This window comes from Poecile atricapillus, chromosome 13, assembly GCF_030490865.1.
Source record: "Poecile atricapillus isolate bPoeAtr1 chromosome 13, bPoeAtr1.hap1, whole genome shotgun sequence".
NCBI lineage: Eukaryota > Metazoa > Chordata > Aves > Passeriformes > Paridae > Poecile > Poecile atricapillus.
This window is the reverse complement of record NC_081261.1, coordinates 16,454,901-16,478,360: the sequence shown is the minus strand read 5'-3', so window position 1 is coordinate 16,478,360 and position 23,460 is coordinate 16,454,901. Positions and strand designations below refer to the sequence as shown.

Here is a 23,460-nt window from a genome sequence, read left to right as displayed (position 1 = left end):
ACGAGTGGGCGTGGGGAGGCTGTTCCCAATAAATCCCACTGGCCCTGGCGAGGGGTTCAGCAGCTTTAATGGTTGTAGCTCATCTATGTACAGGGCATTACACACCGAAGCTGGCGCGGGCCCCGGGGCTGCCCGCTGGCCTGGCCAGGGGCCATCGTGCCCCCAGGGCTGGGCTCCGGCCCCTCCTGTGCCGGGATGGGGCTGGAAGCTCCTCTCTCCGCCAGCATCTCCCAGGGACCTGCTAGTGCAGGGTTTGTGCCTGTGCCCGCTCTGCGTGCCCGGGGGCAGGGAGCTGTGCTCTGTGGTCAATGTGCCGGGTGGCTGGGGTGGGTGGGTGCTCCCCACCGCCCCGGGGGGGGCTCAAGCCGCCGCCTCCATCCCTGCCCCTCGCCGCGGCCCCCTCTGATCCTTCCCCCGGAGCTGGGGGGCCGCGGGGGCAGCGGGCTCGGGGTGCTGTCCTGCCCCTGCCAGGCCCGAGGGTCCCTCGGAGGGGGTCTCCGGGGAGGCTGCGGAGGGACTCGGGTACCTATTGCCAATGGGATGAAGGCTGGCGCCGAGCGCGGTTGTCGGTGACGCCGGCGCGTCGCTCCGGCCATGCCAAGCGCGTAGATGCCCACCCGGGGCCGGCTGCCCCGTGGCTGCCCCACGGCAGAGCCCCCAGCCCCGCGGGGTCCAGGAGCTGCACGCCTCCCGTCCACGCTCCAGCCGGGAGCGGAGAGGAGCTGAGGGGAGAGAGGCACGATAGGGCTTGTCCCCACAGCCATGGCACCGCCTGGAGAAATGGAGATATTCTCTCCATGTCCAGCACCAAGCTGAGACCCACCAGGGGCAGGGACAGTGCCCTCCCACCCCCCTCCAGCCATTGTCCCAGGGCAGGGGACAAGCACTCACGTCACACGCGGTCCTGCTCCTCGGCACTGGGCTCCTGTGGGATGGAGGAGGGATGTCAGCGCTCCCGTGGGAGCGGGGTGCTGGCCCAGGGGTCCCCCCCGCCACAGCAGTGACCCAAGGGCCGGTGGGCAGAACCCCACTGAGCCTGCAGGAGTGGTGACAGCCCAGGCACCATCTCTGCCCTTCCCCATCACCTGCAGGATGTGGTGAGCAGCAGCCAACAGCCCTCGTGCTGGCTCTGACTGTGACTGAGGGGATGGGGAGGGTTCAAGTGGCACCAGGGCTTGGTGACAAATATCCCAGGGAGGTGTCATCACCATTCTCCCGGGGACCCCATGTCCTGGAGCACGCCAGCACCACGTGTGGCATCCAGGCACCGCTGAGGGGACAGACATCACCGTGTGCCTGGATGCTTCCCCAGGGATCAGAGGGATCACCCAAGGTTCACTGGGACCTGTCACCACCTCCCCAGGTCTCTGGGGAAGGGCTGCAGCCCTTTTTTTCTATCTTGCCACGGGCTGCCCTTCTCCACGAGACAGCTCAAACCTTCCAGCCTGGTCACCAGAAAGCAAAGAGGGAAACAGTGGGATCCTGCTTTGTCCTTACCCAGCATCCAGCCAGCCACTTTTCCTAGGCCTGCCCCATCCCAACCCCTGCCAAGGGCTGCTGGCATGTGCTTGGGCCGTGCCCAGCCCGTGCAGCTCCTGCAGAACCAGCCCCAGGGGATCTCCATGGCTTTGAAGTATGCCAGGAATTTTACCCAGGCATTTGGCTTCCTTCTTCTTCCAAGGGCTTTGCCAACATGTGCCCTGGTGCTGGTTTTGTAAGGCAAGTTAAAGCCGGCTCCTGGAGCTGCTGACATTACAACAGGGGGTGTTTCCCAGCCCCCTTCCACAAAAATCACCTTTTTCTGGCTGCCGAGCCATGAATGAGTGTGTGAGCCTGTGAGTGAAATGCTGGCTGTCTGAACCACCACACCAGCTTCATTTGCTCACTGGTAACAGCACAGAGGCAATTCCAGGGAGAAAATCCCCTGGAGCTTTCTAACCCCTCCAGCAAGGTGGTTGGGTGGGATATTGGGGTACACCAGGGTGCTGGGAGTTCCAGGCAGGGTGAGCTTTCCTTCTCTCTGAGCACAGCTCCTCAGGAGCAGGGAAAAACAGCCAAGAAATGAGCACTTGGCTTCACCATTTCCTGGCCTCCAAGGTAAGAAATGCTCCTGGAGAAATCTGCCCCTGCCTGTTCCTTACTGGCCACACTGGACCCCATTGAGGCCACGATTCTGGGGACACCACGTGCAGCACTGGAGCTCTCCCAGGTCAAAATCCCAATGGATGTCCCCAAAGAGCTCAAGCACAAAGGGAAAGGAGTCCCTTGCCAAGGGGAGCCAGCAGCAGGTCTGCAGCACCTCCCACTGCCCCTGAAGCAGGGTGGGACCCGTCACAGTCACTCCACTGCCTCAGACATCAGAAAATGGGTGGGAAAAAAGCAATCCCCCTCCAGTCCAGGGGACCACACGGAAGAGGAGGAACATACCTGCTGCTTCCCGTCCTCCCCTCCTGACTGTCTCCTGCTGCTGTCATCTCTCCCCAACTCATCGGCCTGTTCCTGCAGGCTCAGGCTCCCGTGAATATCCGACACTTCATCTGCCGACGCCAGTCCGATCTCCTCCAGGCAGATGCCGGCTCCTTCCCTTGCCAGCTCTCCTGGGATGTTGGGACTCGACACTCCCAGCGCCGGCATGCTCATGAGCCTCCGCTGGCGGCTCGAGCTCCCGGGAGCAGAACCAGCATCCTTCAGGGACCCCGCTGGGCCGGGCCCCACCAGGCTGGACCCGGCTCTGCCGGACCCCAGCGGGCCAGACCCCAGTGGGCTGGAGCCCAGAGGGCCGGAGCCCAGCGGGCCAGAGCCCACGTCCGCCCGCCGGCTGTCACGGGTGCCGGAGCTGGCTGGTGTGTTCGCGGCTGGGCTGGCGGACAGGCTTTGCTCCGCGCTTCTGCCCGTGCTCTGGGTGCCCGTCTGGATGGCTCCGTTCTGCAGGCCACCCGTGGGGACAGTCCCGTTGAGAGCCCGTTCCCACTGCAGCCTCTCGCTGCTGCGCTCCAGCTCCTCCGTGCTCGGCTGCCGGCTGCCGGCGGGCAGCGCGCCGTCGTGCTGCTCCTGGACCGGCGGTCTCTTCCCGATGTGTGTGACACGGAACCTGCAATGAGGGCAGGACAGAGCAGTCTTTTCCATGCTGTCCTCATGGCTGGATTCCCAGCTTGCCTGTACCTCCAGCTCTGGATCGCTCTTTGCAGTGATCTCCAACCTTTCCAACCTGTTCACACCCACACAAGCCGTGCCCCCCGAAGTCATTTTTCCCTTCATTTTGAGCAAAACAAACAGAAAGAGAAGGATGGAAAGCTCAATCCAGATCTTGCCCTCCCAGCAGCAAGATGGATCACAGCTCCTGGAAATGCTCCGAGACAACCTGGATGACAGCGTGCCCTGAGTGAGGGCAGGGACGGGGTTTTGGCAGTGATTTGGATACAGGGATCAAAGGCTGAAGGAGTTGTTTGGCTAAAATCTGCCAGAGCACATTTTGCACCCTCCCCTGCAGTGGCAGGGGGTACCTGAGTGACTCACCAAGGTTCCACCATGAGCAGGTGAGAGCTCAGAGCTCCTGGGTGGGCAGGAGAAAAGCTGCAGAAATGGCTCTGCCACCCTCAAAGGGAGGGCTCATAACCAGAGGTGATGCAACAGTGCACGTGGGGAGAAGAGAGGAGTTAGGGATCACAGACTCATGGAATGGCTTGGGTTGGAAGGAGGTCCTAAAGGATCATCCAGCCCCACTCCCTGACACAGGCAGGGACAATTTCCCCTGTGGAGAAGGCTGGTGTGGTGTGGGATATTAACAGGGTGGAAGAGAAAATGAACAGGAACTGAGGGAAGGTGCCTTTGGGAAAGGAGACCATCTTGTCCAGCACTCCAAGGTGAGTGAGTCTGGGAAGAGCACGGACAAAGGACACAGAGGAGTGGATGGAGCTGGGCACCAGCCAGGGAATGAATTAGCGGTGAGTACGGAACTGTGCAGAGCTGGGCACCACCTCCAAGGACAGCTACGGGACGGAGGGAGGCAGGAGCTGGCAGTGTCCACAAGATGTGATCCGAGCTGCAATTCGGCCTGGAGAGGTCCAGCAGGTCTCACTGCTTCTCCAGCTCTTCAGAAAGCCCCAGCTCACCTCCCTGCTGAGGGTCCTGCCCGTGGTGGTGGAATAATCCACGTGATAGGACACAGGGAATGGCTTCCCACTGCCAGAGGGCAGGGACAGATGGGATATCGGGAAGAAATTCCTGGCTGGGAGGGTGGTCCGGCCCTGGCACAGGGTGCCCAGAGCATCTGGGGCTGCCCCTGGATCCCTGGCAGTGCCCAAGGCCAGGCTGGACAGGGCTTGGAGCAGCCTGGGGTGGTGGGAGGTGTCTCTGCCATGGCAGGGGTGGAATGGGATGAACTTCGAGGTCCTTTCCAACCCAAACCATTCCACAATTCCATGCCCACTCTGGCTTAGCATTCCCATGAAAGGACTGTCTCTCTGGACCATGACCTGAAGTTTGGTCAAGGCTCAGGTCCTGAATGAAGACCCTGTGCACAATTTGAGCATGACAGAGCTTTGTGTCTCACCATGGTGGCCATCCAGGGACCAGCAGTCGCTTTGTCACCCTGCCCCAGTCACCACAGCCGGAGGGAGCCAAGCCCAGGGAGACTTTCCTAACCCTTTCTGCTGGGGAATGGGGCAGCCTGGGTGAGCCTACAGACTGATCCACAGGTTAGTGACTACACAGAGACCACAGGAAGCTCAGGAAGTCCCTTGAGGTGAAACCAGGTGGGGACTGGAAAGCATTTGTGGGAAGTATCAGGAACACTCCCGTGTTCTTACATTGCTGCTGTGTCATCTAATTACAGACATCGTTGGAGGCAGCGACTTGGACCAGCACAGCCACTCTTTCCTTCTGAATAGGTGGTGGCTCGCACCTGGGACATGCTGTCCCCTCTGCCCCCCTTAACGAGGTCCCTGGAGCCCCCAGTTGGGCAGCAAGGGCCCTGCCTGCACCGGGCTGGGACAGCGGGCTCCGAAAGGACACGGAGCTGGGGCTGTGCCCAGCACTGACTCAGCAGGAAAACCCAGCTTGAGTCACCTTCCCGGAGAAGGAGGGAAGCCACCAGTGCATCACAGCCTGCCACGTACCACAGGCATTTCCAGGTGCAGGAACCACCTGGGTCCTCAGGAGCTCCAGCTGCAGAGCTGCTGCTGCTGGGGCATCTCAGTGCGGAACTCTGGGCAAGTGGGAAAGGAGCAGGAGGACTGAGGAGAGCTCACGGTGCTCATTCCAGCAGGGAAATGTCTGGCAAAGCTCATTTGGGTACCTGCCCACTGAGAAGACGGTGGTCTCTCCAGGATGCATCCTGCTTTTGCCCTCCTTGGACCGGCCCTGGCGCTGCAGCGGGTGCCTCTTCCTCCTGCTGCAGTGGATGCAGGGGGCCTGCGTGGAGCCCAGGTGCACCGTGTGGTGATGTGGTGGGCCCCCGTCCTGGCTGCTACTGTGGGGACACAGGCTGCAACAGAAGGACATGACAGGTCGTGTCACCTTGGGGAGACACCCCAGCCCTGGTGCAGCCCCACTGCAGCAAGGCCTGGGAGCAGCAGCTCTGGGGGGAGACCTCTGCTGGGGACAGGAATGAGGAAGAGCTGTGCCACTTGACAGTGGGGTGAAACACTCCTCAAAACCCTCAGGAGAGCAGGACTCTCCATTGGGAAGATGTTTTGAAGCAGCTGGAAAGGGGCTGCTTGTCCCTCCCTCCCTCCCAGCCACAAGTTTCTGTGAGCTTCCCTCACCTGGGCACTGGCACCGGCACTGGTACGTCCCCTTCATTTTCCCCCAACATCTCCTTGAGGGCCTCCACATTTGCTGAAGAGAGGGAAAACAGGAATACGTCAGCCAAAGTGGTCAGCAGAGCTCTGGGCCAGCCCATGGAAGTGCTCACCTTCGTTTTGGATGATGCATCTCACGATCTTCTCCACGGTGTCATCGTTCTTGTCCTCATCTGCAAAGAGACAACACGGCACTGAGGGCTGGCATTCAGGGACTCCGCTCACTCATCCCTTCCCTGGAGCAGCTGCATCAGCAGAGATGTTGGAGAAGCCTTGTGTCCCCTGTCACACTGGGAAGCCACTGGGGAATACCAGATCACTCCTCCTGGAAAAGAAGTGGCTGAGCCAGCAGCTGCGTGTGCTGGGAGAGGGCGTTGTGTCGCTCCTTCCCAACAGGGGAGCATCCGGTGAAATGAGCGGGAAGCAGGTCCCAAAAAGTCGAAAGAGGAGGGTCCTTGTCCAGCCCCGGAGCTGCAGGATGCTGCACATGCTCAAGGCTCCAAGGGTGAACAGGACATGTCCACAGAAAATAAACCCAAATAAACCCACAGGGACCTGCTAAACACAGAAATGGGGAACACACAATGATACAGAGAGCCCCAGAGCTGCGCACCATTGAAAGCTTAAAAGATTGTTCTGAGGAACCTTGGCTGGTGCCTGCTCTGCTGTGGAATTCATCCACAATGTTCACCTCAACCTGCTTCCAGCCAGTGTTGGAGGCAGGATGGATGGATGGATGGATGGATGGATGGATGGATGATGGATGGATCAGCAGTGTGACATGTTCCTGTGAGCAGGTTGGAGCTGTGGTCTGGCTGGCAGCTGCCTCAAAGGCTCAAGGGCTGCTTCCATCATCTTGGAAGCCCACAGAGATGTTTCCCCCGGCTCTGGTGGGGTGGTGTGGCCTGGCTGTGGGCAAAGCCCATCCTGGAAGGTTCAGACACTGTCTCCATGTCACAGCCAAGACTCTAAAGCCAGAGGAGCACATCCATGGACATCCTGGAAGCTCCGGCTGCAGCCGTGGGTGAGCTGCAGGAGCCGCGTTTCCCTCCCGAGCACAGGCAGCGGCAGCAGGAGGTGCTGATCCTCCCCAGCACTGCCAATGGCACACGGGAGCTGGGGGAGTTCTGTAGCACCATGTGGCTGTTCCCAGCCTGGGAAGCAGCCGGAGGAGCGTGTGTTCCCCACTTCAGCAGAGACTCAGGAAAGCGCCAGATGACAGAGCTCGCTTGGGCCAGGCACCCACGCTCGATGCGGCACTGACTTCCCAATCCAACCACCCCAGAGCGACTTGCGGTGGCCTGAAGCCATGGAAAAAATTCCCTACAGGTCCCTTCCCCTTCTAGCAACACCCCTGTTTCTCTGGTTTGTGTGAAGACAGCGGGGGCTAGAAGAAGGCATGACCAGTAGCAAACACCAGCTGGCTCCCTGCCAGACATCCTAATCCCAGAGGGGCAGAGGGACAACTTGTGCTCCAGCTGGGAGAGGTTTTCCTTGAGGGAATAGGGATGATGACTGAGATACTGGGAATTCAGCAAGTCCTGGATGTTCATCAGAATTACCTTTTGGTGATAATGTTCCTTTGGGAAGGGCCAGGCACTGGTTCCCACCTCCCTGTCACCTGCAGCCATTGGCAGCTCGTGGATCACAGGGATCCTGGCCCTCACACTCCCGATCCCCAGGGAACACCCTGCTGCTCTCAGCGCCCCAACCCAGCCACACGTGACAGGTAACCCTGCCAGCCCCACCCCACACCCCAGAAGGGTGTATGAGGAGCACCAGCCCGCTCCAGGCAAAAGGCCGAGCCCCCACCGAGCCCCCATCGCCCCAGCACTCACCATCCTCGAGCTCCTCCACCCCTTCTTTGTCATCTGGGTCAAGCTCATCCCGGAAAGTCCGGCACCGATAACCCTTCTTCTTCAGGACGTGGCAGATCAGGAACCCCACCAGCCCCATGATGAAGAAGACAAGGACAAGGAGGAAGACCACAGTAATGCCGTGCTGGGGATCTGGATCCCCATCGCTGGGGTCCTTGTGGTCTGACATGCGGATCTGTGAGGAGGGGGAAGGCAGGTCAGAGCCCCCGCCCTGTGCCCATCCTGCCCGTCCTGCTGCGGGGCAAGGGGCAGCTCCCGGCCGGGGGTGGCTGCGCAGGGCTCGGCTCGCCCCGCAAGCTCCGCCGCGCTGCGGGGCCGCACGGAGAAGGGAGAGGTGGCTCCTGGCGGTCTCCCAAGGACACTGCTGCCCCGCACGCCCCCGCCGAGAGGCATCCCAAGGGCAGCGCTGGCGGCAGCGTCCCCGCAGGCCCGCCGGCCCCGGGCTGCGCCGCTCCCCCGTCCCTCGCAGGCGGCTCCCCAAGGGCACCGCTGCCCCGGCCTGCCCGGGGCTCTGCGGCGGGCGGCATCCCCCGCCTCGCCCTTGCCGGGGGATGGCCGAGCATCCTCCCGCAGCCCTCGGTACTCGCGGCCGAGGCCCTCCGCCGGCAGCGGCACGGGCAGGGAGCCGCGGCAGCCGGGCTGGCGGAGGGCCGAGCCGCCGGCTGCTCCCGCATCGTCCTCCCGCAGAACCGAGCCGGCTCCCTCCGCCCCGGCTCCTCTGTGCGCTCCCGGCTCCCTTCTTCCCTGCCAAGGGCTCAGCGCCCGCATTCCCGCTCGCCGGCTCCGCTTCCCGGCACGGAGAAGGTCCCCCCCGCCTGTCCCCCGGCCCCGCTGCGGCGGTACCTGGGCCTGCGGTCCTCCGCAGCGCTCTCCTCTTCACCTTCACCTTCACCTGCCTCCTAGCAACCCCGCATCCCCGCGGCTGGGGACCGCGGCGAGCATCCTCCGGGTCCCGGCTCCCTGCCTGCCTTCCCCGGGAAGGAGCCAGCTGCGTCTGCCTGCCGCTCTCTCCCTGCCACAAGAGCACCCGCCTGTCCCGATCCCAGAAAAAAAAAATCTCTCCGGAGCGGTTTCGGCGGAGGAAGGTGCGGAGAGGAGTTCGGGGAGATGCCGGAGGCTGCAGCAGGACACGCAGGAGCGCTGCTCAGGGAAGCTGCCGCCCGCCCCGGGGTGAATAACCTCACCCGCACGCGTGCCAGCCCCGAGCTCCCCTGGCACCCTCCTTTCCTTGATTTTTAGGGCACTGAGCCCTGGCGATGGGAGGGAGAAGGGTGGAAGTGGGGCTCAGTGAGATCAGGACTGATCACACATCAGCGTGTGTGCGGTGGGGAGAGGGGTGCAGACACCCACCCTGGGATCCTAGCACCAGGCGATGGTGGGAAAAGAGCCCCGGGAGACTCCTGTGTCTCCCTCCTTCCTAAAAAAGGAGTGGCTAAACCACTTGAAATCTCAAGCTGTGGTGGTCCCACATCCTCCTTCTCCATCTCCACCACATTATCCTCACCCTGGGAGGCTTCACTCGCCACTCCTTTGCTACTGGAAATCAGACCTGCTCCTCTCCACCCTTCAGCCACCTGCCAGTTCTCCACCCAAACCCTGAGGAGCAAAACCCTTGAAATCCCTCCCAGCCCATCTCCACCGAGCCGAGCACCGATCCATGTGCACATTCCTCCCTGGGAATTATCCCACCACGGTCTGTGACACAACCTGGGACTCCTCCAGGCTCTCGGCCGTGCCTTGCTGAGAGCTCCTGCCCCTCTGCACAGCTTGACCAAGTCAGCTCTCAGGAGCCTCCTCCATCAGTGTGACTTCAGGAGGTCACCATAGGTGACACCCATCTGTCCCCTGTCCTGACAGCGAGACAGGCCCTGGGATAGAATATCTGTGGCAAGAATGAGACTTTTCCTCCTGCCATGGATTGCTGGGCTATGGGAGAGGCGAGGTTTCCAAACCCCTGAGCCAACAAGCCGCTACATCACGGTGCTGAGGAAGACCTCACAAAGCAAACCTCAAAGGCAGTTTGCTCCTTGCCCTTGTTTCTGTGCAGAGGGGGAACTGGCAGGTCTGGGTTTCTGCAGGGCCCTGAGGGGACGCAGTCATGGTGAGCGTATTCCCATTATCCTCGTGCCCACGCACGCTGTCCTGCACAATAAATCACTCTTTCTCCTCCTGGGTGTTCCCGCCCACCCAGCGCATTGCTGCACCCTACCCCCTTCCAGCTCCCCACCCCCTTCCAGCATCCCACCCCTTCCCGACTCCAGCCATGCCAGGATGATCAGGACTCCCCACTTTGAGGGGAGATTCCCATTTTCCCACAGCCTCTGGTGTCGAGGCATTTCCACAAGCTGTGGACACAGGGTGGCACAGCAGCCTGGCCATGCCTGAGGACAAATCCTGGCCTTTGTGGGGTGAACCAGGATGAGGAGGGTGTTCTGTTGCTGTCAAACTTTTCCCTCTTGACTCTGCAGATGGATTATCCCAGTTGATCATGTTTCTCTTCCTAATTCCCCCAATCAGGCATCGCCTGCTCCCAGTCTCCATCCTGCTCAGCCTCAGTGTCCCTCCAGGGGCTCAGTCCTTGTCCCGCTGCAGGACCCCGTTAGCATTTAATAGTCCCACACAGCACCTCGCAGGTGACCCAGAAACAACACCCTGGCTCCTCTTTGCCCCAAAAGCAGCCAGCATTTGAGCTGTGAATCCACACCAAGGATTGCACACGGTGGGTGCTGCCGGAGCACATTTTGCACCCTCCCCTGCAGTGGCAGGGGGTACCTGAGTGGCTCACCAAGGTTCCACCATGAGCAAGTGAGAGCTCAGAGCTCCTGGGTGGGCAGGAGAAAAGCTGCAGAAATGGCTCTGCCACCCTCAAAGGGAGGGCTCATAACCAGAGGTGATGCAACAGTGCACGTGGGGAGAAGAGAGGAGTTAGGGATCACAGACTCATGGAATGGCTTGGGTTGGAAGGAGGTCCTAAAGGATCATCCAGCCCCACTCCCTGACACAGGCAGGGACAATTTCCCCTGTGGAGAAGGCTGGTGTGGTGTGGGATATTAACAGGGTGGAAGAAAAAGAACAGGAATTGAGGGAAGGTGCCTTTGGGAAAGGAGTCCATAAATTCCACGTTACCTCTTGTCTGCTCTTTTCCCGCACCTCTTCCGCAGCCACTGGAGCAAATGTCACCCCACAAACAACGTGAACACGTCCTTTTGGGGGATCAGCCAGCCTGGCCCCGCGTGGCAGCTAAACGGGCTGGGCTGCCCAGATCCAGGCTCCTCTTGGGATCTTCACTTCAATGCTCAGCCCAAAAATTGCCGTCCTGTCTGCAAAGCTGCTCCATCCCATCGTGTCAAACGTGTCCCTGAATCCTCAGCCCTACTTCAGCTCTTCAAACATGCCCAGCAGCTAATGGCCGTTAAACCACAGCCTGGTTTTGCTCTCTGAGCACAAAGAGCATCTAAAAATATCCCTCTGCGATGCTTCCCTTGCTCTGCTCCAACACCCGTGAAGATGCCCGGAGCAGCAACCGGCTTCCAGAAAGACAGCTCAGCCAGCAAAGCGATCCCAGCTGGAAGCAGGGACGTGTTTCTCCTCTGCTCACCCCGTTCCCCCAGCCAGGCACTGGGATGTGCTGTCTGGGTGGCTCCATGTCCCCAGCCAGGCGTTATCTGCTGGCAGCAGCTGGTGGAGAAGGGACAGGACAATCGTCACCCACCCCGAGACGTCAGTGCTTCGTGGGTTCCTGGTAGAGCCGTGGTGTTGAGCACGTGTCAATCCCACTTATCTCCCACAGTGGGTGCTGGGCTCGGTGCCAGGTGACCTCTCTGAGTGTCCTCAGCCACAGCTGTGCCCTGCAGGGTGATGGAGAGAGGGTGCTGGGTCTCCTCTGGAAGTGTCCCTGCCCCTGGCAGGGGATTGGGATGAAATGTCCTGTCCCCTGAATCATCCTATAATCCTTGCTCCAGGCTGGAGCTGGGATCCTGAAGGGAAACCCACACAAGGAGCGGTGTGGATGGGGCAGCATCCCCTCAGGGGGGACAGAGACAGCCAGAAATAACATTTAATAACCCCATGATTTAATCACACTTTGACACGTTGTCTCTTCCACCTGCAGCCAGAATTCCCTGCCATTCCCCCCATCCCATACCGACGGGAAGCTCCTCTTGCTGCTTCCAAAGGGTTTCCATCTCCTGGAAATCCCAGCCTGGCATCCACTGCCAGGGAACATCCCGGTGCCCATCTGCCCTGGTGCCCATCCTCAGGCAGTTCCTGGGGGTCCTGCCCCTCCCTGAGACCCCGCTGGCTTGAGCAGCCTGTCTCCAGCACAGCTTCCTTCATCCCAAACTCCCGTCTGCGGGAGACTGGCAGCACCAAGCATTGATTTTGGCTTGGTTTTCCCAGCCTTTGGGCAAGGCTTCCTGCTCTGTTCATCCTTCCTTCTCTCCAGCCCACAGGGAGAGGGTTTTTGCTGCCATTCCCAGCCAGCTCTGCTCACAACACGGTCCTGTTTCCATCTCTTGTCAGCTCCAGGTTTTCCCCCATTCTGCTGCCTCCTCTTAACACCTGGCAATTTTCCAGGCAGCTTTTGTCCTCCTCCTGCCTGGCCTTTGCAAAGGTCTGGAGGACCTGCACCCTCTCAGGGTGGGACCTGGACAGGTGACAGCTGGTGGTGGCAGGTCCCCATCCCTCAGGGATTAGAGCTGGCTCTCCCAGAACGGAATGAATGCCATCAAGGTGTGTGTGTCCCACGGAAACCTCACTGCCCCATCCCCTGTGCCCTGTGGCTGGGGGCTGGGAGTGACTGGGAGACAAGTGGGAGTAACTGGGGGCCAACTGGGGGCCTGGAAAAGAGAACCCAGTGGCCAGCTGGGCTCGCTGGGAGTAACTGGAGCAGCTGGGAGTAGGTGAGGAGGAGGGAGGAGTGACTGCTGGCAGGTGAGGGAGCAGGTGTAGAACTGTGTGAGAAAATCCAGCAGGCATCTGGAAGTAACTGGGAATGACTGGGAGGCAGCTGCAGGCCTGCAGAAGAGAATCCAGTGGAAAACTGGGATCTGCTGGGTGTAACTGGGAGCAGCTGCAGGTAACTGGGATCTGCTGGGTGTAACTGGGAGCAGCTGCGGGTAACTGGGAGTAGGTGAGGGGCAGTGAGGGGTAACTGGGGGAGCTGAGGATGACTGGGGAGAGGACACAGGGTTATGGGAGAGAGTCCAGCCGGCACCCGGGGCAGGTACAGGGCAGGCAGCTGAGGCTGCGGCACAGCTCGGCGTGACTGCGGGTCACGGGGGGCAGCTGGGATGATGGAGGGCCGCTGTGTGGGCACCAGGGAGCAGCTGGGCGAGCCCGAGCGCAGCCGTGAGCCGCTGGTGGCGACTGGGACCAGCCCGGATGAACTGGGAGGGGACACCGGGACTGAGGCCACGCCCCCAGTTGAAGCCACGCCCCCATGCGGAGTCATGGTCTCTGGGGCCACGCCCCCTCGTGTGGCCGCGCCCCCAGCCCCGGGCGGGTGTCGCGGTGTGATGACGTAAGCGGGAGCGCGGCCTGTCCGCCATGGCGAAGACCGTGGCCTATTTCTACGACCCAGACGTGGGGAACTTCCACTACGGTACGAGCGGGGCCGGGCGGGGCCGCGGCAGCACCGGGGCTGGGCGGCCGAGCGGCCGCCATGGGGCTGGGGCCGGCGGTGGTGAAGGCCGGGGTGTGGCCCGACCCGCGCTCCCCCTCATCCCGTCCCTACCTCTCACCCCGTTCCCTTCTTCCTCCCCGTTCCCGCTCCTCCTCCTCCTCCTGCTGTCCCCGGCGGCGCTCGGAGCTGCTGCGGAGCGCGGCGGGCGCGGCCGTTGTGCCGCCCAGCCCCGTTAACCCCGCGCGGTTCCGTTCCAGGCGCGGGGCACCCCATGAAGCCGCACCGCCTGGCGCTCACGCACAGCCTGGTGCTGCACTACGGCCTCTACAAGAAAATGATCGTAAGCCACGCGTGTCCCCGAGCCGGGCGGGCGGTTGGGGACCGGGGGAGGCCGCAGAGAGCTCGGGGGGTGTGGCGGGTTCCAAAGCTGAGCCCCTCGGGGCCGGGCTGAGCGGCCGCGGTGCTGGGTGCCAGGGAATGGTGGTGGAGCTCAGTCCTGGGCTCTTGGTGCGGTTGTAGAGGATTCAGGGAGCTGCTGCGGTCAGGCAGCTGTAGAGATGCAAATTATGGAAAGAATTTTAGGTGTTTAACATGAGAAAAATTTCTTTAATTAATAGAATCCCCGAATCAAAGCACATCCAGTGCAGTGGCTGTGTGGAAATGCAGCACTTGGGGGGACTGTGGGGAATCTTTGCAGAGTTCTGCTTCCAGATTTTTACCGTCACTCTGTGGATTTCCACAAGTTACATCCCTGGAGTTGGGCTTTTCCTGGCAGGAACAACCAGAAAACACGTTCTGACCTAACCCTTGTAAATGGCAAATCCCTGCCTGAAGGAGGCAGTGGGCAGAGCTCTGCATTTTTAATCTTGAAATTCCTTTTTTGGGGGGTTATATTTTCCACAAGATGCCACTGGGAAGCTGAAAACCTCAGGGACATCTTCATCCCCGAGCAGTCAGGGACTGGCCAAGTTAGGAGCAAATAAAACCAGGGATTGGAGCAGTCGGGACTGTGATCACTCCTCCTGTTCTTGCATTGTGATTTCATTGTTTCTGCCTCCTTAAAACAGAAGGCTGTGATCCTGTTGGGCTGGGTTTGTCTCTTCCCACCTTTCCCAGCTCAGGAACGTGGGTGGGATTGCTGGGAAGGGTGGAAGCAGCCAGGTTTGTTCTGCCAGCAGCTGCCTGAAGATTTCAGTTGGGTTTTTCCCTCCTTTTCTGTTTGATTCCCACATCCCTTCTTTGTGAGCCTCTGGCTGTCCAGTGAGAGCCATTTCTTCTCTCTTTGCCATCGGTTTTGGTCTGGTTTGGTTTAATGAACCATCAGGATTCCTGGGGGATCCCTGGGAATAGCTCCTGCCTTCCCCCTCAGCAGCTGCTCCGGGGAGTTTCCTCATCCCCTGATTGAGCTGTCAGAGGCAGCAGCCTCTGAGAAACACCAAATTCCACAAATCCACCTGGAAAACGCCAGGAGAGGAGGAGATGGACTTGTTTTGGTTTATTGTAGCTCTGAAACTGAACAAGGTTTCCTGCTCAGCCCAGAAAACAAGAACATGAGGACAGGAACTCCTGAGGCGTTTCCCTTTGGAGACCAGCTGTTCACATTCCCCTTTTTCTGTAGAGTGGTTGCTTTAAGTTAGAGAAATTGGGAATCACAGAAAAGATCTCTTATCAGTTGGATTTCCTCTCCCAGTGGTGTTAATTTTGAACTTCCCCTCTGCTGAGGTGTGTGCCCTAAGTGCCAAACTGGCAAACCTGTGTTGCCACGAGATCCTGGACTGGAGTCCATGCACCTCCCTGACCATTCCCCCCCATTTGCCTTTCCAAAGGAAACAAAACTAATGCAACTCCTCCATCTCTCTGGGAGGCTTCCCCCACATAATTTGGAACCTGCCAGTAAATCTTACAAAGGCACCAGAACCACCCCTAGATCCGGGCCTTGTGGGAAATTGGTGACTGAGGAAGGAATGATCCTCCCAGTGAAGGAAAAGCTGTGGTTTATTTTGCTGCCCAATCAGGGGAATGTGCCATGGGGTAGGAAGACATTTTATGGCAAGAGTTGCAGTCATGAGAGGCAGGAGATGGATTTATGAGAGGAGAGCAGGTTTCGTGGAGCAGCTGTTGAATTTAAATGAACACAAATACCAGTGTTTGAACATTTTTTTATGTACCTCGTGCAAACCACTTGTCAGTTACCTCGAGATTTCTTCCAGCCCGAGGAAATGGAGTTTGGATGGGAAATAACTCCTGCTTTTGTCTCTGGAAGGTGTTCAAGCCCTACCAGGCATCCCAGCACGACATGTGCCGCTTCCACTCCGAGGATTACATTGACTTCCTGCAGAGGGTGAGCCCCAACAACATGCAGGGCTTCACCAAGAGCCTCAACGCCTTCAACGTGGGCGATGACTGGTGAGTGCCCTCAGGAGCTGCTCCTGTCCCAGCAGCTCTTCTGGAATGTGCCATTCCTCCCTTCTCTGCAGATGTCACAGTGCTCCTTTTTTGGGGTCTAGATTTGGGGGTGTTCGGTTGCAGACTCTGCCTGTTCTGGGAGAGCTTCCAGTTCTTCTGGAATGTGGCAGCTGTCTTTGGTAAGAATTTGGGTGCTGCATTCAGCTCTGGAGGACAAAGAGCATCATCCTGGTGGAGCAAATCCAGAGGAAGCACCAGGATGATCAGAGGGATGGAGCAGCTCTGCTGGGAGAGCTGGGATTGTTCAGCCTGGAGAAGCTTTGGGGTAACCTCATTGTGGCCTTCCAGTACCTGAGGGAGCTCCAGGAGAGCTGGAGAGGGACTGGGGACAAGGGATGGAGGGACAAGACCCAGGGAATGGCAGAGCTGGGTGGGATATTGGGCAGGAATTGTTCCCTGGCAGGGTGGGCAGGCCCTGGCACAGGGTGCCCAGAGCAGCTGTGGCTGCCCCTGGATCCCTGGCAGTGCCCAAGGCCAGGCTGGACGGGGCCTGGAGCAGCCTGGGATGGTGGAAGGTGTCCCTTCCACCTGAAGGTGTCAGGGAGTGGAACAGGATGAGCTTTAAGTTCCCTTCCAACCCAGATCACCCTGGGATTGGGAGCTATCACAGTCTGCCCCCCTTTCCTGAGGCAGTGTCTCACATCCCAACTGTGGGCAGGAGACTCTGACAGGGTTTGGGTGCAGTGAAACATTTTCAAGGCTGTTTTGGAAGCTTTGGGAATCATTATCAGATTCCCTGTGTGTCCCACTGTGTTTCCAGGTAGCTCGCTCCCCTGCTGGGGCTCAGTTACAGCAGGGTCAGAGTGATCCTGATCCCAAATTAACTCTTTCACAGACAGCTGAGCTTTATTCTCACCCAGGTGTCACCTCTGGGCAGTTTGGCTTTGCTCTGGAGACAGGGGAGGAATGAGATCTTCTGGGTTTGAATGTGGTTTCTTTTTCAGCCCAGTGTTTCCAGGCCTCTTTGAATTTTGCTCTCGTTACACTGGGGCCTCCCTGCAGGGAGCAACACAGCTGAACAACAAGGTAAGGGGGCTGAGGTGCTGGTCTTGTGGAACCCAGCTGGAGCTTTGGAGGAGGAGCAAAAGCCAGGAGGGTGTTATGGACCCGTGGGATGGGCATGTGGAAGTGGGAAGGAGGGTACAGGGTTGTTGTCACCATTTTGTCACTTTAAACTCACTTCTTTTTCCTCTCTTAGATCTGTGACATTGCCATAAACTGGGCAGGGGGCCTCCATCATGCCAAAAAGTTTGAGGTAATGGGGCAGATCTGTGGGTTCCTCTTGTCTTTGGGGCCTGGGCTCTGTGTTGATCTCATTCTAAAGATGTTGGGGTTTCTCTCTCTTCCAGGCTTCGGGCTTTTGTTACGTCAATGACATCGTGATCGGCATCCTGGAGCTGCTCAAGTAAGGACGGGCTGAACTCTGCTGGCTGCTGCTTTGTGATTTCCCTCTGCTTTTTTTCCTCTGTTTCTCTGCCTCATTTACCTTTCTGGAATCCAGGAAGCTCAAAAACTTCATTTTTGTCCTGGCCTTATCTTTAAGATACCAGAAAGGGTTTGAGCATTGGAACATCTGACTCCAGTTTTGTTGCAGGGAGCTCGAGGGATACAAAAGAGCTCTTCAGTCCCATTTCAGGGGCTCCTGAGCCTTTTTGCCACAGTGAACCTTTTGTAGGTAAATGCAAGTTCTAGTTCACTGGAGACACAAAAATGACTCAAATATTTCTGGAGTTGTTTGAGCACCTTAAGAGCAAGACTTGGGCTGCACGTGGTGGCCTCCATAGAAAATAGTCAGGGTATTTTGTCATTTCAAATAAATTCAAATAAATAAATAAAAATAAAAATAAATAAAAATAAATAAAAATAAATTCAAATAAATTCAAAATGAGAGGAAAAGTTACAGAAATACCTTTAGTTTCTTGAATTGATCTGAGATTTTTTTTTTTTTTGGTACTTCAAAGTGTCCTCCTTGTCACTGAGCCTCAGACAAGTTGTCACAGAATTAAAGAGGATTTGGATTTGATCAAACAATAGTTACGTGGCTGCTGGCAAGTTCACTTGCTCTCAGAGTCAGATTTATGGGATGTACTGGGATTTCTTGTTCCCCCTTCCCTGCCCTATTTGGAACCCCAGGATTTCCCTGGCTATCCCTGCACTCCCATTTCCGAATCCCATCCAGCAGAGGCCTCAAATACAGCCCAGTTACCCCTCATGGGATATTCTTTATGCCCTATTCTTTTGTTGCCTGTTTCCAGGATCCATTTCTGCAGCAGGTGGCTGCTTTTTGAATTTGCTTCTGTCTCTGTGTCTCTGGCTGCTTCTCCAGTAAATGTAGCCCAGCCTGGAATTTTTTGGTGCTCACCAGCTGGGACACAGTGCTCCAGTTCCCACCTCCTCCATGCCAGCTTGCCTTTCATTTCCTGATATGATTAAAATCACTGGAGCTCTTAAAGATTAACTTATGAGCACGTTGGAAACAAGAAGCTGCAACTTTTGAACACCCAGCTGCTTAAACAAGTTCTTTTCCAAGACATTTTTAGCCCCACCTAAAAACCTTTTTGTTCTAATATCCATTTCCAACCCCCTCAGAAGAAAATGTTTTAAATACCACTTTCCAGGCACATCAGAGGAAGATGTTTGAGGGTGTGCAAATGCCTGGAATCCAAACTTTGATGTATTCCCCAGGTATCACCCCCGTGTGCTGTACATCGACATCGATATCCACCACGGGGACGGGGTGCAGGAGGCTTTCTACCTGACAGATCGTGTCATGACAGTGTCATTTCACAAATATGGCAACTATTTCTTTCCTGGCACAGGTAGGTGTCCAGTTTCTAGTGGGAACCTGCTTCAGAATCCCTTGGAAGCTCTGCTGGAGTAAAAAAAATAAATCACAAAATTGAGCTGCAGGGGGAAATGGTGGGAGAAGGTGGTTAGAGAGGATTAGAGCTGTAGCTGCTTGTAAGAAAGGGGTCCTGATTAGGTGGAAGGACTCAGGCCAGCTCAGATGTGGCCTTTGCAGAGCTCTGAAGTCTCAGGGCTGTTGTACTGTCCTGTTTTGCAGGTGACATGTACGAGGTTGGTGCAGAGAGTGGCCGTTACTATTGTCTCAATGTGCCCCTCCGAGACGGCATCGATGACCAAAGTAGGTGTTCCCTACCCTTTCCCCTTGGCCCCAGGGGTTTCCTGGTCCTTCTGCTCCAGAGCCATGACAAATCCACCTCTCTTCCCAAAGGTTATAAGCACCTCTTCCAGCCAGTCATTAACCAGGTGGTAGATTACTATCAGCCCACCTGCATAGTCCTGCAGGTAAGGAAGGAAATCTCTGTGCACACATCCACACCTTCAGAGGGCTCACAGGGCTAAACCTGTGTCACCTTCTGTGCCCTGGTGTGCGTCTGGAGAGCAATGCCGAAACTCCCTTGTTTTTCTGTTCCCCAGTGTGGTGCTGATTCCCTGGGTTGTGACCGGCTGGGATGTTTTAATCTCAGTATAAGAGGCCATGGGTAAGTACAGCACGGCTGTAAAAAGCCACCTGAAGGGCTCTGAGGAGTCTCTGCTGTGAGGTTGGAGCATTTCCTTTGGCCTGCCAGCACTTTTGGGGTTTTTTTAACATTTGTGTGACTGGAGAGAGGCTGAGAATGAGGCTTTGTACAAGGTGCTGCAGGGGGGTGGTGAAGGAAGAGGAGGCCATGGAGATAATCCGAGAACTGGAGCCAGGCTGGGAGAGCTGGGGATGTTCACCTGGACAAGAGAATGTTCTAGAAGGACCTCAGAGCCTAAAGAGGCTCCGGGAGAGCTGGAGAGGGACTTTGGGCAAGGGATGGAGGGACGGGACCCAGGGAATGGCAGAGTTGGATGGGATATTGGGCAGGAATTGTTCCCTGGCAGGGTGGGCAGGCCCTGGCACAGGGTGCCCAGAGCAGCTGGGGCTGCCCCTGGATCCCTGGCAGTGCCCAAGGCCAGGCTGGACAGGGCTTGGAGCAGCCTGGGATGGTGGGAGGTGTCCCTGCCATGGCAGGGGTGGGATGGGATGAACCTGAAGGTCATTTCCAAGCCAATCTCTGTGATGGTGATTCCTGGGTGGAAGCTCCAGGTGTATCACACCAGCCATGGTGGTGTTGGGAGTTCAGGGGGGCATTCCTGACACATGAACCTGTGCTGCAGTTTCCAGCTCTGGCATTTTCCCGTTTGGGGTTTGTAGGGAATGTGTGGAGTACGTGAAGAGCTTCAACATCCCCTTGCTGGTGCTGGGAGGAGGAGGTTACACAGTCCGGAACGTGGCACGGTGCTGGTGAGTCCTTCCTGCCTGCTGAGGGGCATGGACAGTTCTGTGGGGTTTATCCTTGCATTTCCCATGTCCCTCTCAATGAACTGAGCTCCTCTTTTTCCACATTTTCAGGACTTATGAAACATCCTTGCTCGTGGATGAACCGATTAGTGACGAGCTCCCATACAGCGGTGAGTTGGAGTTGCCTTTTTTCCTCATTAGCTCAGCTGGAATGCTTGGGATGTTCTGCTCTGCACTGACCAGGGCCAAAGTGTCAGCACTTCCTGACCTTGGAGATGGCCTTAGCATGTCTGGAAGTGTCCAAGGCCAGCTTGGATAGGGTTTGGTCTAGTGGAAGGTGTCCCTGCCCATGGCAGGGGGCTGGAATGAGATTTAAAGTTATTTCCAGCCCAAACCATGATGTGATCTCCCACCACCCACTTTGCTGGGCAGACACAGCCCTGTGTGTCCCGTGTGATTTGGTTTGCACCATTTCCCATTGATTGCCCTGTTGTTTTGTCTCATCCCTTGCACTCAGAGTTGAATATCACTTGCTTTTTAAGCTCTGCCCTCTCCCAGGCAGGGAGGGTGAGCTCTGCTCTCTGCACAGCTCCTGGCCCTCTGTGCTCTAACTCTGCCTCCTTCCATCTCAGAGTACTTTGAATACTTCGCTCCAGACTTCACCCTTCACCCTGATGTCAGCACCAGGATTGAGAACCAGAACTCCAGGCAGGTGAGTGCTTGCAGCCATGCTGCAGTATCAGCTTGGAATTTCCAATACCCTGTGGTTGATGCTCTGTCCTGTGAAACCAGCTGGAGCTCAGCCCAAAAAAAACCAACAGCTGGGTTCTCTCTGTGTTTCCTGTGTGCTTGAGTGTCAGGAATTGAATTTGCTGTCCCACCCCCTCTGCTCTGATAAGTGGCTTCTTTGCACAGATTTGTTGCTCTTGGCCACCACAGAGGTGGCACAGGCAGGTAACAGAGCTGTGACATGTCCCACTGTGCTAATGCCTGTGTTTTGTCCCTGTAGTACCTGGATCAGATCAGGCAGACGATATTTGAGAACCTGAAGATGCTGAACCACGCTCCCAGCGTGCAGATCCACGACGTCCCCTCGGACCTGCTCAGCTACGACCGCACGGATGAGCCCGATCCGGAGGAGAGGGGCTCCGAGGAAAACTACAACAGGTACCAGAGCTTGGTCTGGAACAATGGGCTTCTCTTTCTGTCCCTGGCAGGGGACACACAGGAATCCATCCAAGTCCTAGAACAAGTCCAAGAATCCCAGAATTTAGGGTTGGAAGAGGGACCTTAAAGCCCATCTCATTCTGATGGGCAGGGAATCACTTCCAAGCCTCTGGTTTTACCCAAGGAGCTTCCTTGTTCTCCTAATACAACATTCCCTCAGGCCCCAAGGGTTCCAGTCTCTCTCTCCTCACTGACAGGGATTTCTCTTCCCCCAGGCCTGAAGCTCCCAACGAGTTCTACGACGGTGACCACGACAATGACAAAGAGAGCGATGTGGAGATCTGAGGGCTCTGGACACGGATGCTTGGAGCACATAACTGGGCCCTGTAGGAGCCAGTTTTAGCCCTCTCTTCATCTTAGTTTGCATGTGGTGGCAGCAGAGACAGCCCCACTGCAGGCTCCTGCCACCTGGAGAGGCACAGAGGTGATGTGTGTTCCTTACTTGCCACCGTGTCACGGTTCCAGCTGTCACCGCTGTGGGAATGGAGCCATTCTGAGTCCTGGCTGGCAGCTGTGTGACTGCCCTCAGAGACTGAGCCACGCTCCATGATTGCCATGCAGGCTCCTGCCAGCCAGGTGGGAGCTGGAGCAGCTGTGCCTCCGATCTCTGCCTCTGCAGCAGCTCGGGATCCACCCTGCTGTCCCTGACCTCCACTCAGGTACCACCCCACTGTCCTCTGCAGCCTGCACTGAGAGCTGCTCCTGATGGCCCTTCCAACCAGCTGATGCTCCACAGCTCCAGGAATTATTGGAGAAGACCAGGCCACTTGTGGGGTGTAAGGGTCAGGCTGTCCTTGGATCAGGGAGCAGCTCGATGGAGTGGGGTGGAAGGATGTGTGCAGAACATAGGCTCATTCCTTCCCCCCACACCCAGATCTGCATCCACAAAACGAGTTCTGCAGCACTTTGCTGAGCTGGACACAGCCTCCCTGTTGTGTTTATTCCTTGGGAGGCTTAAATCCCTGTGGAACAGAGGTTTGGCTGTCCAGGTCAGTGCTTAGTGTGTCCTGTAGCTCCCAGCTGCGTTTCCCAATTCACACGTGGTCCCTCCTGTGTGTCAGCAGGAGATGTGGGCTCTGAGGGGAGACAGTTCCCTGGGCTGTACCCAGCAGGTGTTGCTCTGCTGCTGGGTGAGGGAAGCTGCTTCCTCCAAGTGCTCTGTTCCTACCCTCACCCAGCAGATTTCTCTTGGCCATCCCTCCAACCCCAGATTTTGCTGCTTCTTGTCCCGAGTCCTGGTACCTGGGATGGTTTGGAACGTGCTGTTTGGGGAGGTGGGGGGGTTCAGCCTCTGTCTGTACGGTTCTGTTTGTTTACTGATGTCTTTGAACATTAAAGAAGAGGCAGTATTTTTCTTACCTGACCTGTTGTTGGTCTCTTTAATCCCCACACCTTGTTGGCTCCTGTTCTCCCAAGGCTCGAGCGTGTCCCTGGCAGGGCAGTGACATCCACTGAAGGAATGGAGGGAATTCTTCTCCTCAGAGTAAATGTTGGTGAGTTTTTGGCATCACTGCACATGAGGGGAGCACCCTGAACTCCCTTTCAAGAGGCCAAGTGGGGTGGACACTCCTGTTACACCTCTCAGTCCAGCAAAAGCTTTTCAGGAAGCTGCAGAGATGATTCAGGAAATCTTTCCTTCAGTTATTTTAAATGCTGTGATTTTTGTGAGTTGCAGTGTCTGTAACAGCATCTGCACTTTGCACTCTCACTGTCCTAAAGGCCTTTTGGGGACTGTTTTGTAGTTCTTGTCACTAAAACATGGAGCAGGTAAGTCAGGGTTACACCCAGTGGGTGCCCAGAAATAAATTGTGATACAATTAGATAGAATTAAAATAAATTGTGATGGAATCAGGCTGGGGGTGAAGGATGATCAAAGGTCTAACACAGCTCCTGTGTGAGGAAGGATTTGGTGGATCAGGATCCTTCCAGCTGAGGAGGGAGAGCTGAGCTGGGAAAGGCATCATAATGTCATAACCATGAGGGTCAGAGAGGCTTTCTCCAAGTACCAGACCGCAAAAACAGGGAGTGCCAGGACCCAGGGAACAGCTTCCCACTGCCACAGGGCAGGGATAGATGGATATTGGGAAGAAATTCCTCCCTGTGAGAGTGGGGGGGCCCTGGCACAGGTTGCCCAGAGAAGCTGTGGCTGCCCCAACCCTGGATTATCCCCGATGG

At 57.1% G+C, this 23,460-nt stretch overlaps 2 protein-coding genes across 5 annotated transcripts; one reads left to right on the top strand and one right to left on the bottom strand.

Moving 5' to 3' along the window:
- Positions 1 to 48: 48 nt before the first annotated feature.
- On the bottom strand, positions 49 to 12,280 carry RELL2 (RELT like 2). Of its 2 annotated transcripts, none has more exons than XM_058848632.1 (8): positions 8,522 to 8,678; positions 7,640 to 7,853; positions 5,915 to 5,974; positions 5,766 to 5,838; positions 5,297 to 5,485; positions 2,428 to 3,091; positions 892 to 925; positions 49 to 722 (listed from the first exon to the last, which is right to left on the bottom strand). In XM_058848632.1, exons 2-7 carry the CDS (start codon positions 7,845 to 7,847, stop codon positions 893 to 895), a joined length of 1,227 nt encoding a protein of 408 aa, XP_058704615.1. In that variant the 5' UTR covers positions 7,848 to 7,853; positions 8,522 to 8,678; the 3' UTR covers positions 49 to 722; position 892. The 2 variants fall into 2 exon arrangements, with proteins under 2 accessions (XP_058704615.1, XP_058704613.1); XM_058848630.1 differs by lacking the exon at positions 8,522 to 8,678 and adding an exon at positions 10,805 to 12,280 and having other exon boundaries at positions 50 to 722.
- An 886-nt stretch (positions 12,281 to 13,166) lies between these two features.
- HDAC3 (histone deacetylase 3) lies at positions 13,167 to 22,646 on the top strand. Of its 3 annotated transcripts, XM_058848524.1 has the most exons (16): positions 13,167 to 13,280; positions 13,559 to 13,641; positions 15,565 to 15,707; positions 16,712 to 16,793; positions 16,966 to 17,022; positions 17,117 to 17,172; positions 18,453 to 18,586; positions 18,832 to 18,912; positions 19,003 to 19,076; positions 19,209 to 19,273; positions 19,972 to 20,061; positions 20,170 to 20,228; positions 20,691 to 20,770; positions 21,068 to 21,225; positions 21,501 to 21,611; positions 21,751 to 22,646. In XM_058848524.1, the coding sequence occupies exons 1-15, from the start codon at positions 13,226 to 13,228 to the stop codon at positions 21,568 to 21,570; spliced, it is 1,287 nt and encodes a 428-aa protein (XP_058704507.1). In that variant the 5' UTR covers positions 13,167 to 13,225; the 3' UTR covers positions 21,571 to 21,611; positions 21,751 to 22,646. The 3 variants fall into 3 exon arrangements, with proteins under 3 accessions (XP_058704507.1, XP_058704506.1, XP_058704508.1); XM_058848523.1 differs by having other exon boundaries at positions 21,501 to 22,646; XM_058848525.1 differs by lacking the exon at positions 13,559 to 13,641 and having other exon boundaries at positions 13,190 to 13,280; positions 21,501 to 22,646.
- The last annotated feature ends 814 nt before the right edge of the window (positions 22,647 to 23,460 follow it).